Consider the following 13,005-nt stretch of genomic DNA (forward strand, 5'->3'; position numbering starts at 1 on the left):
GTCAGATGAAGTTTAATGCAGAGAAGTGTGAGGTGATACATTTTGGGAGGAAGAATGAGGAGAGGCAATATATACTAAATGGTACAGTTGTAAAGGGGGTTCAGGAACAGAGACCTGAGGGTACCACAATTTAGGAAGGATATCAAGGCCTTGGAGAGGGTGCAGAGGAGATTTACCAGAATGGTACCAGGGATGAGGGACTTTAGTTCTGTGGAGAGACTAGAACAGCTGGGATTGTTCTCCTTAGAGCAGAGAAGGTTAAGGGGAGATTTAATACAAGTGTTCAAAATTATGAGAGGATTTGATAGAGTAGATAGGGAGAAACTGTTTCCACTGGAGGTGGGTCGGTAACCAGGGGACATAGAACCAGAGAGAAGATGAGAATTTTCTTGCCCGAGTGTTGCTTCGATCCAGAATTCACTGCCTGAAAGATTGGTGGAAATCGATTCAGTAACAACTTTCAAAACGGAAATGGATGGGTACTTGAAAAGGAGAAACTTGCAAGGATATGGGGAAAGAGCAGGGAAGTGTGATTGATTAGGTAGCTCTTCCAAAGAGCTGGCACAGGCCGAATGGCCTCTTTCTGTGCTGTCATATTTGAAGATTCCATGCTGACTCGACCAGAAATTGAAGTACTGTACTTTATTTACTTACAATACATATGTTTTCATTTCTAGCAAAAGCTAAGATTTTGGGAAGTTGAGCATATTTTCAAGTGTTGTAATCTTGTGGGTGGGGAAACTGGTTTGATAAAAGAGTATCCTATGTGATTTAACACTGTCTAACTGGACAGATCCCATGGCACCATCGAAATTAGAAGTTTGAAGTTTCTCATGGTGTTGTGGTGTACAATCCACCATGGTTGTTTGTGGTGCTTTATTGTGTACAAAGTGGTTGCTGTAGTTTACTGTGAAGCGCTTTGAGGTGTTTCAGTATTATAGGCTCTGTAAACACGCAAGTTCATCATTCATAGCAGCCACTGAAATTTTATTTTTAATGAAATTATTTCAAGCTTTCAGACATTTCTAATATAGGAATGCAATATTAGCTTTCTCTCTCCAAACCTGGTTGAATACCATAATTAACATATCCTAGATGTGGTTTTGAGTAATAAATCAATGGATGAGCCTAGTTGTACGACTACAGTTTGCATAATTTAGATCAATTACTGCATCACAGAGAAGCAGTTACTTCAAATCATTTTTTATAACAAGTGATCAGCGTGATGCTGCTGTAAGTTATTTTAATATTGCAGATTTTCAGCTGCAATAAAAGCGGTGGTTCTTTCATATTTTAAAGATCTCATTGGCGGGCAATAGCATTATTTCATCTTTAAGATTAAATTAATAGTAAGTAGTACAATAGTAAGTGATCTCTTTTTAGAGCTTGTTGAAGTTATGTATTATGAGAAGCTATGAGGTTATGACTGAATTTTCTAATAAGTTCAGGCAAGAATGAAACCTTCTGTCCGGTGCCGATTAATAATAATCCTTGAATTTGATATATCGCCTTATCACGTCTTCGAGAAATCTCAAAGCGCTTCACAGAATATACTGTAAAGTGACTTGACTGTATATTTTGTGGGCAAAACGAGGTAGAAAATTACGCACAGTGGCATCCCACAAACAGTCGTGGATTGAGTAACCAAATTAGTATTTTTTTCAAATTTATTTTTGTTTTGAATGGATTATTACCCCCAGAAAAGTGATCCGCCAATCAACTGATAACCAGGTTCCTACGTATTGCTAGGTAAACAGGCATGTGGAGTAAGGAAACTTGCCCTGCAAAGGAAACTATAATATGTCCTTGCAATATATAAAAACAAATGACAGATCACTCCAGTGGAACTAACCATTGGAAGAGCCATGGGGATAATTGACATAATTCCACTCAATCAATTTACTTAAATTCATCAGTTAAATTCAGATTCCATCACTGGAACTTCCTCCAAATACCACTATATTTGCATAATTTTGCTAATCTTTTTCTCCTTTGTTACTGCAGTTTCTAGATCTCAATTTGTGTTATACGAATGCCTTTAGCTAACATTAAAGTAGAAGCCAACTCATAGATATGATTTCATGGACAGTCACGATGTATGATGTACTTCAGCACATTTATTTGCAAGACTTGAGAATCTGATGTGGAATTGGCAGTATAATTTCATTCTAGACTGACGCATTTCCTGCAGCAATGTAGCCATTCAAGAAAAATTATACAAGCAGATAACCATCAGGTTGTGTGTTTAATTGCTTTGAAAGAGAATCTTGATCAGAGAAATCATTTCTATTGAGAACCCACAACACTTTGCAAAGGAAGTGACATCAATAGCGCTTCTTGCTTACAGTGCACATGTGTACAGGATGTACCATGAACGACAACTTGGCATCGCAACAACCCTGAAGTTGGATTTTTTTCATCCTTTCGTTATAATGTGACACATGAGAGATTGAACTCAAACGACTGCATTAGGACTGGGTTACCTTGTATTTTCTTTAACAGCATTAAACAGGATGTATCACTAGAATTGTAAACAACAACTATTACACATAAAAAAAAACTTTTATAGCCAATTCCCTACCATAATCATCATTTGATTTATTTCAGAGCATGGCATTGAAGAAATGAAGAAGCTTCTGTTACTTTTACTCGGCTGTGCTGTTCAGGTGGGCAATGCTTGTGTTTTTTGTGTTTTTAAAATACATTTTGTTCATGGGCTTTCTTCGAGTTTATTTTTAATATTCATATTCATAGTGCCTTCGTCTCCCACAAGATTGTCATGAGGTTGAATTCCTTTTACAGTTTTTACTTACAGCAGCATCCTAATGCTGGACTACGGGAACTCTCTCCTCGCCGGTCTTCCCGGCACCTCCCTCCACAAGCTGCAGGTCATTCAGAACTCTGCAGCTCGTGTACTGTCCCACACCAGGCTTCGCGACCACATCACTCCCACCCTCGCTCGCCTCCACTGGCTCCCCATCCCCCAGAAGATCCTCATCCTCGCCTACAAGGCCATTCACAGCCTTGCTCCCTCCTACCTCTCCGACCTACTATCCCCCTATCTACCTGACCGTACCCTCCGTTCCTCTGGCTCCGGTCTGCTCCACATCCCCCGCCCCAACCGCCCTACCATCGGTGGTCGGGCCTTCAGCCTCTCAGCCCCAAGGCTCTGGAACTCTATCCCCCAGTGCCTTCACCGCTTCCTCCATTTCCTCCTTCAAGGCCGGTCTCAAGACCTTTCTCTTTGACCGTGCCTTCAGCTCCCCTCTCGACTCTCTACCCTCTCCTCGCCCCCTCCCTTCCCTCCCCTCACCCTGACCATTTCCCCCTTGCTCAGGTCCTGACCCAACTGTCCAGCGCTTTGGGACGTCCTCCCGACGCGAAAGGCGCTCCATAAATGGAATCTTGTTGTTGTTGTTGTAATCAAGCAAGCTGCAGTGGCATTTGAAAGGACTTGTACTAGATTCTCCTTTTTTTTCCTATTGATGGCAGCAATGTTTCACGCTTGCTGCACTTACAGAAAAAAAACTTACTTCAAAAAGAAGTTGCTAACAGCAGGCAATTATCCATTTAAATAACTCCAAATCTAGATCTCAGTTATATGAAGCTGTACTTCAGGCATTGAACGTAAGATTCCATTGTGTTTAAGGAACTTGGTGGATGCCACAACATCTTAGTGAAAACATGGAATGGACTTTCTACAAATGCTTTCACACGAGAATGTTGCTGTGCACCACTATCTGTCATGAATGATGTCTTGTAAAAATTGATTGATGTAATGATTTTGAGTAATTTTTTTTACAGTGTGAAAGAAAAGAAGAGTTTATTGAGAAGATCCAAAACCTGGATTTTGATACAAAAGCTGCTGTTGCAATCCATATTCAAGAGGTATGTTCTAAAATAAGAAACCAAGGAATCAAGATAGTAGAAAGGTCATTTCTATCTCCCCGCCAATATATAATTGAAATTAGAAATAATCAAGCTTCCACTCCACAAACATACTATTTAGTAAGTGATTAATGCAGCCCTGCTTTGTTCTGTGTTGCAATTTAACTTTACCCATCATTCATTTTGGTAAAGTATTTCTGAGCTCCTGTTGATCAGTGGTCAGTTCTAGTTGTGGAATGGGTGCTGAGCTGGGAGATGAGTCCAGCACAAGCTGAGTTGTTATAAGGCAACCAGAGGGAGCTCTGATCAGGCGATTCTCTGTCAAAATTAATTAATTCAATCTCTGCATATATTTGTTCCATTATCATCATTCCATACAAGAAAAACATTTGAGAAGATGATCCTTTTTTCTCCCTACTGTTTGAAAGATCTCTTCCTTGTTTATCATTGGCAGCAGATCTTACATGTCTTTCTTGCTTCAATTAAGTCAATTCATTCATTTGGCACAAAATCCTGGTCACAAAGAATGTCATTGCTCATTTGTTTTGTACACAGTCCCAAAGGTGGAACTCACTGCAGAACAGCTCTTTCTGGATTAGATAAGAGTTGTAAATTGGCAGAAAGCATTTTCAAGAATCAAAACTTACATAATCTGGAGGCAAATATTTCTTAAGGTGTGTTCTACAATGAAGCCTTGCATGGGATAGTCGGGAAATTCAAATCGGTATACAAATTTATTAAAATTGCAGTCCCCAAATTTTGGGGGGATAATGGTAGCTAGTTGCTTTTTGTATGAGGAATAATACCTAAGGTAAGGTAATCTAGAACTTCATGGGCGTATTCATTTGGTATAATATATACTTATCTAGAAACTGAAAAAAATTATACACTAATAATAGGTGAAATTTTAAGCATACTGATATTATTGATGACACATATTAATCTTTGTCATGAAAGGAAAATGAGCTTTTCTTATTCCAGAGTCTATTTGTGAAGTCTGTTTGTTGCAATTGGACTTATATAAAAAAAAGTCTGATTTCAACTAAACTGTTGTGTACAATTAGATCACTGCATAAAACAAAATACCATTTTTATTCTATGAAGGTGACTCACAATCAGGAGAATGTATTTGACTTGCAATGGATGGAATTAGCAAACCTCTCCCAGGAAGACCTTGATTCTCTGTCAAGGAATTTGGTATTCCATCTAAAGAGGCTTGTGGATGAGAGAGATGAACATACCGAGGTACAGTGCATTTTTATTAGTATTCTAGTTAAATTGTTCGATTAAGTTAGAAAAGTGACATATTCATAATGTTCAGTACTGAATCTTTTTCTGCCTCTATTGTTTAACAGCAAGGAATTGCATCATCAATTGATGAAATGGCAGTTCAATACTGCACTTCATAACATGTTAAACACTTTCAGGCAAACTGTGTGAAATTCTGTGAAAAAGTACTTAATCTTGGTTCTTGTTCTATGTATTCAATGCCTTGTGCTGAAATTGCTTTCAATTTTTTTAAAAAATAAATGTCGATATCTAGTGCTAAAACTAGGAAATAATAATAATAATAATCCTTGCATTTGATATAGTGCTTTTCACGTCTTCTCGACGTCTCGAAGTGCTTCACAGAATATGCTGTAAAATGAATTGACCGTATATTTGTGGGTGAAACGCAGCAGCCAATTGCACACAGCAATGTCCCACAAACAGTCGTGGATTGAAAATGACCAATTTATTATTGTTGTGTTTTGGAGGGATTATTATTAGGCTCTGTGTGGAGTAAGGAAACTTGCCCAAGGTTTTGCTCTGCCTGGAATTGAACCCAGGTGTCTCGCTTGCAAGGCGAGTGCTCTAACCACTGAGCTACAGGACTCCGTACAATACTATCTTATAAATTGCATAATTTATGGATGGGTGATTAACAATTTTTGTTTGACCACTCTATCCTACCTTACTGTACATAAAATTATTGATTGTATACTTGGATTGCGATTACGAACATAAACTAAAACAAATGACTGGAATGCACAGCACTTGAGCATAGGGAGTTAATGTACTATTGGTACAAAAATACAATTCCCCCATCCGTACCTGTTTTAAACCACTTAACTTTAGCAGTGGACTGCAATTTATGCCTTAGAATCAAGGTGTGCAATCTGCTGCTTAAGATTGTTTCAATGCCCTTCATTTTAATCTGAAACCAGTCAAAAGATTCTTACAATGTTAATTAACGGTAAAGGGCTTTTTAGCAACCACATGAAAAAGCTGGTGAAAATCTTCAAATATCATGTGCAAAATTTTCAGATAATTTTTGGAATGTCACAGAAGTGGTCCTCCCCTGCTTCCTAGGAGATTGCTATTTCTGCAGGCCAAAGTAGATATTTTCAGCAACAGTGTTCGGATTCTGGCCCCTGACACTTGGGAGCATGTTTCCCTATCCACAAAAAGGACTTTGAGTTCTGAATGTGCAATTTTATTCTTGTTCACACAATGCTGTCTAAAGTTTGGACCATCTACAAATGCAAAACTTTGACTTATCCATATTTTAATGGTTAATTTGTCAGAACACAATATCAATAATAGATATCAAAATATTGATATCCACTGGAAGGTTCTGGAATCTCGAGGTGTTGGGTTTCCAATTAACTGCAGGCTGGAGCCTGATGCTTATAATTTCCACTCTTTACTCATTCCTTCTCCTCCACATACTAATGGGTATAGCTCTATTTTTGGGCGTCTAAACATAGAAACATTCTAGATGCAATTTTCTGTGATTTCTCCTCCTACCTCTAGACTGATTCAATCCTATTTAATATTTTATACACCTTTATACAGTCTCTTCTAAGACATATTTTCTCAATACAGAGTGAAAGCTTATTTTTTGAACCAGGATGAAAATGTGCATTTGTTGTCCTAACTAATTGTTACTAATTTGTTGAAAATTAAATGTATATAAATAGAAGTATATATTCATTATATTGGACACCTATCGTACAGAGGATTGCAATTGTTTTTAAGTACTAAACAAATGAACTGCCATCACAATAATGCAATATGGATATATTTTTTTTAAATTCAGAAAAAATAAAATTGTCTTGGAAATATCAGTGGAAAACACCAGTGAGATAAACCAGTGAGACAATCATCTTAATTGTTTCGTACAGCCAATTTTGTTCTTCGAAAACAATCACATTTTATGAGGTAGAGAAATGTACCAATCAGAATTACAACTAAGATTATTATTGCTTCCAGACAATCCTGCAGCTCACACAAGATCGTGACTGCACCCAATCTCCAGTCCGTGGAATAGCTCAGTCACCTACCAGCTCACCAGGAATGCATCGAACTGAGAGCAGACAACATCTGTCAGTTGAGCTGGCAGACACTAAGGCAAAACTCAGGCGGATCAGACAGGAGATGTAAGTGCATTGATTGGAAGTGTGCTGAGATTAAGTTGTCTAAGGATTAATTTAGCTGAGTAGTAACTTTTTTTCTGACAGACCAAGTATAACCAACGTAATCTAATATAATATTGTTTTACATTTATACAAAATGTTAACTATTACAACTCAAAAATTGGGCAAAATGGTTTAAAGAGGCTACCATTAAAAGTGATGGTTAAAAATTGTTACTTGCAATACATTTTCAAAAACTGTAAAGAGTGATGTGGTGTTGATCTGTGTTAAAAAATATGTTTTTAAAAAGTTTTAGAATTTCTACATTTTTGATTCCGACTGAGTGGATTTGGAGAAATGCTGAGAGGAGGTGGGTGTTTTTCTCTTCCCAAGAGAGAATAGTCATCTCCAGCCCACATTTATATGCCTCCTGGCAGCCTCTTCAGAACGTCATTGGCAAAGACCTTGGAGCAGGTTGCCTCGCTGCTCTCTCAGCTGTGGGTGGTACATAGCCTGGTTACTAGTGGGGGAGGGGGGTAAAAAGTAATTTGTTATTGTGAAGTAAAGGAAATGAATACTTCCCATAAAAGATTTACAATTTGCTGGTTAGCTAAGATGTTCAGTCGAAGTAAACTATTTCAAGTTGATACATAAAAGATTTCAAATTGAAGTGCTGAGAATAAAATGCCATATTAGTCACAAATCCAACTGTCAGCTCTTTGCCTCCAGACGCCTTCTAATGACACTTCCTTTGCTTTGTACCACACTACATTAGTCTAAATTAGCAGCTGCAGTGAAGAGACATCTGTAAAGAGATGGAAATTGGTGCTGTTTGTGTGGTGCACAATGATCCGCATATATTATGACTAGAGTAACCCAGTGTGTTGCTTTAAAATAGCGCCTGGATTGTAAAAAAAAGATGATTTGCATGAATTTTACTTGCTGTGTTAATTCCGAAGGTAATTTGCCCTTTAATGTCAAAGCAAAAAGCAGCATTCCTATCATTAGCCTTTACATCTTTATGACAGTTTTTTACGTTTAGTTGTGGATTTCTGTAAAAGGATAAATGCTGAGTCTTGTGATTGAAATTTCAACATATTCTTTTTTTTTAACATATTTAGCCTTTTAAAGTTGTAATTAGGAATGCTGCAGAAGGAAATTATATGCATGTCTGAAAGTAGTGTTTCAGTGTATCCAGGGTATGCAAATTAACAACATCTTTAATAGCTTGTGAGATAATGTGCTTGTAGATGTTCGAATGGTTACAAAATCATCTATTGAAACAAAAAAAGATGAAAATGAAAAAAACAAAAGTGAAAAACATTATTGTAAATATCTCATAATAAACGATTTCTCATAGATCTCATGAGAGTATCGCCTAACTTGGGAGGGTTGTAATACTAATTTTGCCTTCAATTACAAACTAATTACAATTACAAACTATTTTCAACAGTTATAAATATAATCATAAATAATAGTACAGGCTAAAGAACATTTTCAGGTGTCACTGATTTCTATCAGTAAGTAGATACAGTGATTGAAAGAAGAAAAGCTGTATGAACAAGGTTTCCATATTATACAGCTGCATTGCAATGCTGGGAATTCTTTAGCAACACAAATAACAGATCAAACAAAGACTGAGCACTTATTCTGCACGTATGATTTTTTTCTCTACTTAATCATGGTAAATATTCATAGTCCAAAACATTCGGAATGCTTGTCACAAGTCTAGTGTGTTGCATGAATAGGTTTAGAAGGTTGGGGACCTATTTTTATTTTCACAAGTTTTTTTTAAAATTTGATTTAAGGGAAGAGAAAACTGAACAATTGATGGACAGTAAGCAGGAGCTGGAGCAGATGGAAGTTGAATTAAAAAGACTTCAACAAGAGGTGTGCATATGACTTGCTTTTAACTTTAGATTAGCTGCCATGTGAAATGCACGTAATTCTAAATAAAATGCATTTAATTTAAGAACTATGTTATTCTTGGAAGAAAATGTTATTCTTCAAAATAGTTCTCCTTTTGCCATGCTGCAAAGTGCCCAATCTACCATAAATAAACTTAAAATTGTACATGAGATTTAAGCATACTGATTACAAATGTTTGTTCAGATATCTATTTTTCATTCCGTATAGAAGCTAATGTATTGAAGTTTATTTGTGCATTTAATTATCAGAACCAGCAACTTCTTTCTGATGCTCGCTCAGCTAGAGCATATCGTGATGAGCTTGATTCATTGCGTGAAAAAGCAATTAAAGTTGATAAGCTTGAAAGTGAAGTCATCCGATACAAAGAGCGACTCCATGACATAGACTTTTATAAGGCGAGAACTGAGGTAGGTACAATTGCAGAATAACATTTCAGTTGTTTTTTTATTTATCAAATAACCCTAAAAAAAAATTAATTAAATGCTTTAAAAATTTTAAAATATAAATTATTGAGAATACTGAAGTTTAAACCAGGAATCACCCCTATAAGATCCTCTTTTTTAAAAAAAACACAGGTAAAAGAATTTTGTTCATTTCAATTGATTTTTAAAATGATGCTTTCATTTTAGAATTGGTCAATGAATAGATATCTGAGACGCTTTAAAATCAAGCAGAAGGTGATAATAACTGTGCCCATGGTACACCTACACCGGTCTTTCAGTGACGAATTACATTCATTGGATTTAAATCAGAATAAATCCTGATTTATTTGCATCTATGATCAGCATATTACATTGCAGCAGAGGTTTAAATCTACCTTTTATGGTTCACTGCTCCCTTTTAAATGCCCTTTATATTTTCCTGCCAAAAGAGTAGACGGGTAACACTTCACAGTGCCATTCTCGAGCCAGCCACTGGTGCATTCTTCCCTATAGAGGATATTGTTGCTCAACATGTCTCCTTTAGCATGGGCAAGATGGGGCGAGGGGAATATAAATCCATAGGGTGGCATTTTGTAGTACACCACCTTTAGAGTGTAAAATTTCATATTTAAGGATAAAGGCCAATTTAATTTATTTCTTATTGATTCTTGTATTTGCATTCCTTTTGGATTTAAAAATTCAGGAGCTAAAAGAAGATAACAAAATCTTGTTGGAGACGAAAGCAATGTTGGAGGATCAACTGGAGGGAGCCCGTGCTCGTTGTGACAAACTGCATGAGTTAGAGAAAGAGAGCCTACAGTTAATGGCTAAATTGCACGATATGGAGATGGTAAGCATCACGTAGACCTGCTGCATTTGTATTTATGAAATCCACAGCAATCCTACCTGGAAATGCACTAATAAAGATGGAATATTTTGAAGCTTCAGTTCAAATCAGCATTTTATTATTTTTAATTGATATGCTCATTGCAATTTGCAGCATTTAAGAGTTGCATGCTTTTCTAGTTTGTTCAAGTTGTAAAAAAAAGTAAGGTTACATTGTACAGAATGTTATTGATGCAACAGTACAAATTCTCTGAGTTTGTCCTCCTAGGAACTACTAAGTCACGTATAACAAAAGACAAAACACTGCAGATGCCAGAAATCTGAAATAAAAACAGTGTGGCTCTCACTTCATCTCCGCAAATGGTTTCTCCTCTAGCCCCACATCTCCTCGTGCGGCGATCCTTAGGGCTCTGTCCTTGGTCGCCTTGAGACGTCCTTCCGATGTGAAAGGCGCTATACAAATGTAATCTTGTTGTTGTTGTTGGTCCCCTCCTTTTCAATACCTATATGCTCCCCCTTGGTGACATTATCCGCAGACATGGAGTCAACTTCCACGTGTATGCGTGACACCCAACTCTATCTCTCTGCCTCCACCCCTGATTGAATGTCTGTCAGACACCAAATCCTGGATGAGAGCTAATTTTCTTCAGTTGAACGTCAACAAGACCGAGGCTCTCCTGATTGGCTCCCATCAGCGCCTCCTCACCTCAGGCGCTGACAGCATCACCATCAAATGCAAGGATTATTATTATTCAAGGATGCACACTCCACCTTATTAAGCCAGACCAGAACCTTGGGGTCTTGTTTGCCCCTCTACTCTCCTTTCTACCTCACATGCGTGCCATGACCTGCTCTACCTTCCCCCACCTCCGTAACATCGCCCGGCTCAACCACTGTCTCACACCACAAGCTGCCGAGATCCTCATACACGCATTCATAATATCCAGGCTTGACTATGCAAACTATCTGCTTGTCGGCCTCCCCAACTCCTTCCTCCATAGGCTGCATATCATCCAGAACTCAGCAGCCCTTGTCCTCTCCTGCACCAGGCTCCATGAACCTATCACCCCCATTCTCGCCAACTCCACTGGCTTCTCATCACACAGGATAGTTCAAGATCCTGGTCCTCACCTTCAAAGCCCTCCATTTCCTTGCTCCCCCCTCATCCCTGTGACCTCCTTACCCCCTACCAACCTGCCTGCTCCCTCCACTCAGTGGACTCCGGCCTGCTTCACGTCCCCTGCCTCTCCCGCCCCACCAGTGGCGGACGGGCCTTCAGCCACTCTGCCCCCACCCTCTGGAATTCCATCCTGTAGTCCCTCCGCCTCGCTCCCTCCATTGCCTCCTTGAAGACCCACCTCTTCGACTGTGCCTTGGATCACCCTCCTTCGCCCCTGCCCTCCACCCTCCCCGATTCCCGCCCCCAGCTCGGATCCAAAACACCGGTTGTCCAGCGCCTTGGGATGTCCTCCCGATGTGAAAGGCAGTAGTCAAATGTAATTTCGTTGTTGTATGTTCATATGTGTTGTTTGTTTTATTCAGGAACGTGACACGGACAGGAAGCGAATTGAGGAACTGCTGGAAGAAAACTTGACTCTAGAAATGGCTCAAAAACAAAGCATGGATGAATCACTCCACCTAGGGTGGGAATTAGAGCAGCTATCCAAATGTACTGAGCTCTCTGAGGGTATGCAAACACATTAAATTCCAGTTATACAGTATTACCTTCTTGTTTCTTAAGAGTTTGGTGCTTATCAGTTTTTCCTCCACTCAGAAGGTTATGTGTTCAAATCCCACGTAAGGACTTGAACTCACGTAGTCTAAGGTCGCCTCCAATACAGTGCTAAAAATTTGTCATTTGTTTTGTGGTTGTTTGTGGGACATTGCTGTCCCCAATTGTGCTATCGCATTCGCCGACAAATACAAATACAATACAAATACAGTCACTGCATTTCACAGTAAGTCCTGTAAATAAATAAGACGCTTTGAGACGTCTTTTCGATGTGATTAGAAGTGATGCCAAATGCAAGGATTAGTATTAGAATCTACATTGGTAATTAGATATGTTTAGATTCTTGTTACTCAGAATAATTCTTTGTTTTATTTTTTAAATATTTACAGGTACACACAAATCCCTTGGTCAGGAGGTGAATGAATTGACTTCAAGTCGATTGCTTAAATTGGAGAAAGAAAACCAGAGTTTGATAAAAACTGTGGAAGAACTTCGCAATGGCAGGGATTCAACAGAAGATAGTAATTCTAAGATTTTGGAACTGGAAAAAGAGAACCAGAGACTAAGGAAAAAGGTTTCAGTATTCCTCTGCTAAAGACTAAGCGCAAAGCGTTGCACATATGTTACAGAAAAAAAAGGATAATGGGGGGAGATTATAAAGCAATAATCTGATTGAGGGATTCAGAAGATTTTATAATCCACACGCAAAACTCCAGTCTTTTATAATTGTCTGAAAGCCTGAGATTAGGTTACACCCTCTAAATTGCTTTTTTATCCATAATTAATGTTG

General features: G+C 38.3%; 1 protein-coding gene across 8 annotated transcripts in view; it reads left to right on the top strand.

Annotated features, from left to right (window-relative positions):
* The window catches only part of LOC103177968 (girdin), an 84,919-nt gene that overhangs the window by 31,494 nt on the left and 40,420 nt on the right, over positions 1 to 13,005 (top strand). For all 8 annotated transcript variants that reach the window (XM_007892393.2, XM_007892396.2, XM_007892394.2 and 5 more), the window contains exons 5-13: positions 2,608 to 2,666; positions 3,805 to 3,888; positions 4,993 to 5,133; positions 7,144 to 7,310; positions 9,095 to 9,176; positions 9,464 to 9,622; positions 10,341 to 10,487; positions 12,026 to 12,170; positions 12,605 to 12,789. In XM_007892393.2, the coding sequence (XP_007890584.2) occupies positions 2,608 to 2,666; positions 3,805 to 3,888; positions 4,993 to 5,133; positions 7,144 to 7,310; positions 9,095 to 9,176; positions 9,464 to 9,622; positions 10,341 to 10,487; positions 12,026 to 12,170; positions 12,605 to 12,789 (1,169 nt within the window). The remainder of the gene's footprint in view (positions 1 to 2,607; positions 2,667 to 3,804; positions 3,889 to 4,992; positions 5,134 to 7,143; positions 7,311 to 9,094; positions 9,177 to 9,463; positions 9,623 to 10,340; positions 10,488 to 12,025; positions 12,171 to 12,604; positions 12,790 to 13,005) is intronic.

The sequence above is a fragment of the Callorhinchus milii genome, unplaced genomic scaffold, assembly GCF_018977255.1.
Source record: "Callorhinchus milii isolate IMCB2004 unplaced genomic scaffold, IMCB_Cmil_1.0 Scaffold3, whole genome shotgun sequence".
Lineage (NCBI taxonomy): Eukaryota > Metazoa > Chordata > Chondrichthyes > Chimaeriformes > Callorhinchidae > Callorhinchus > Callorhinchus milii.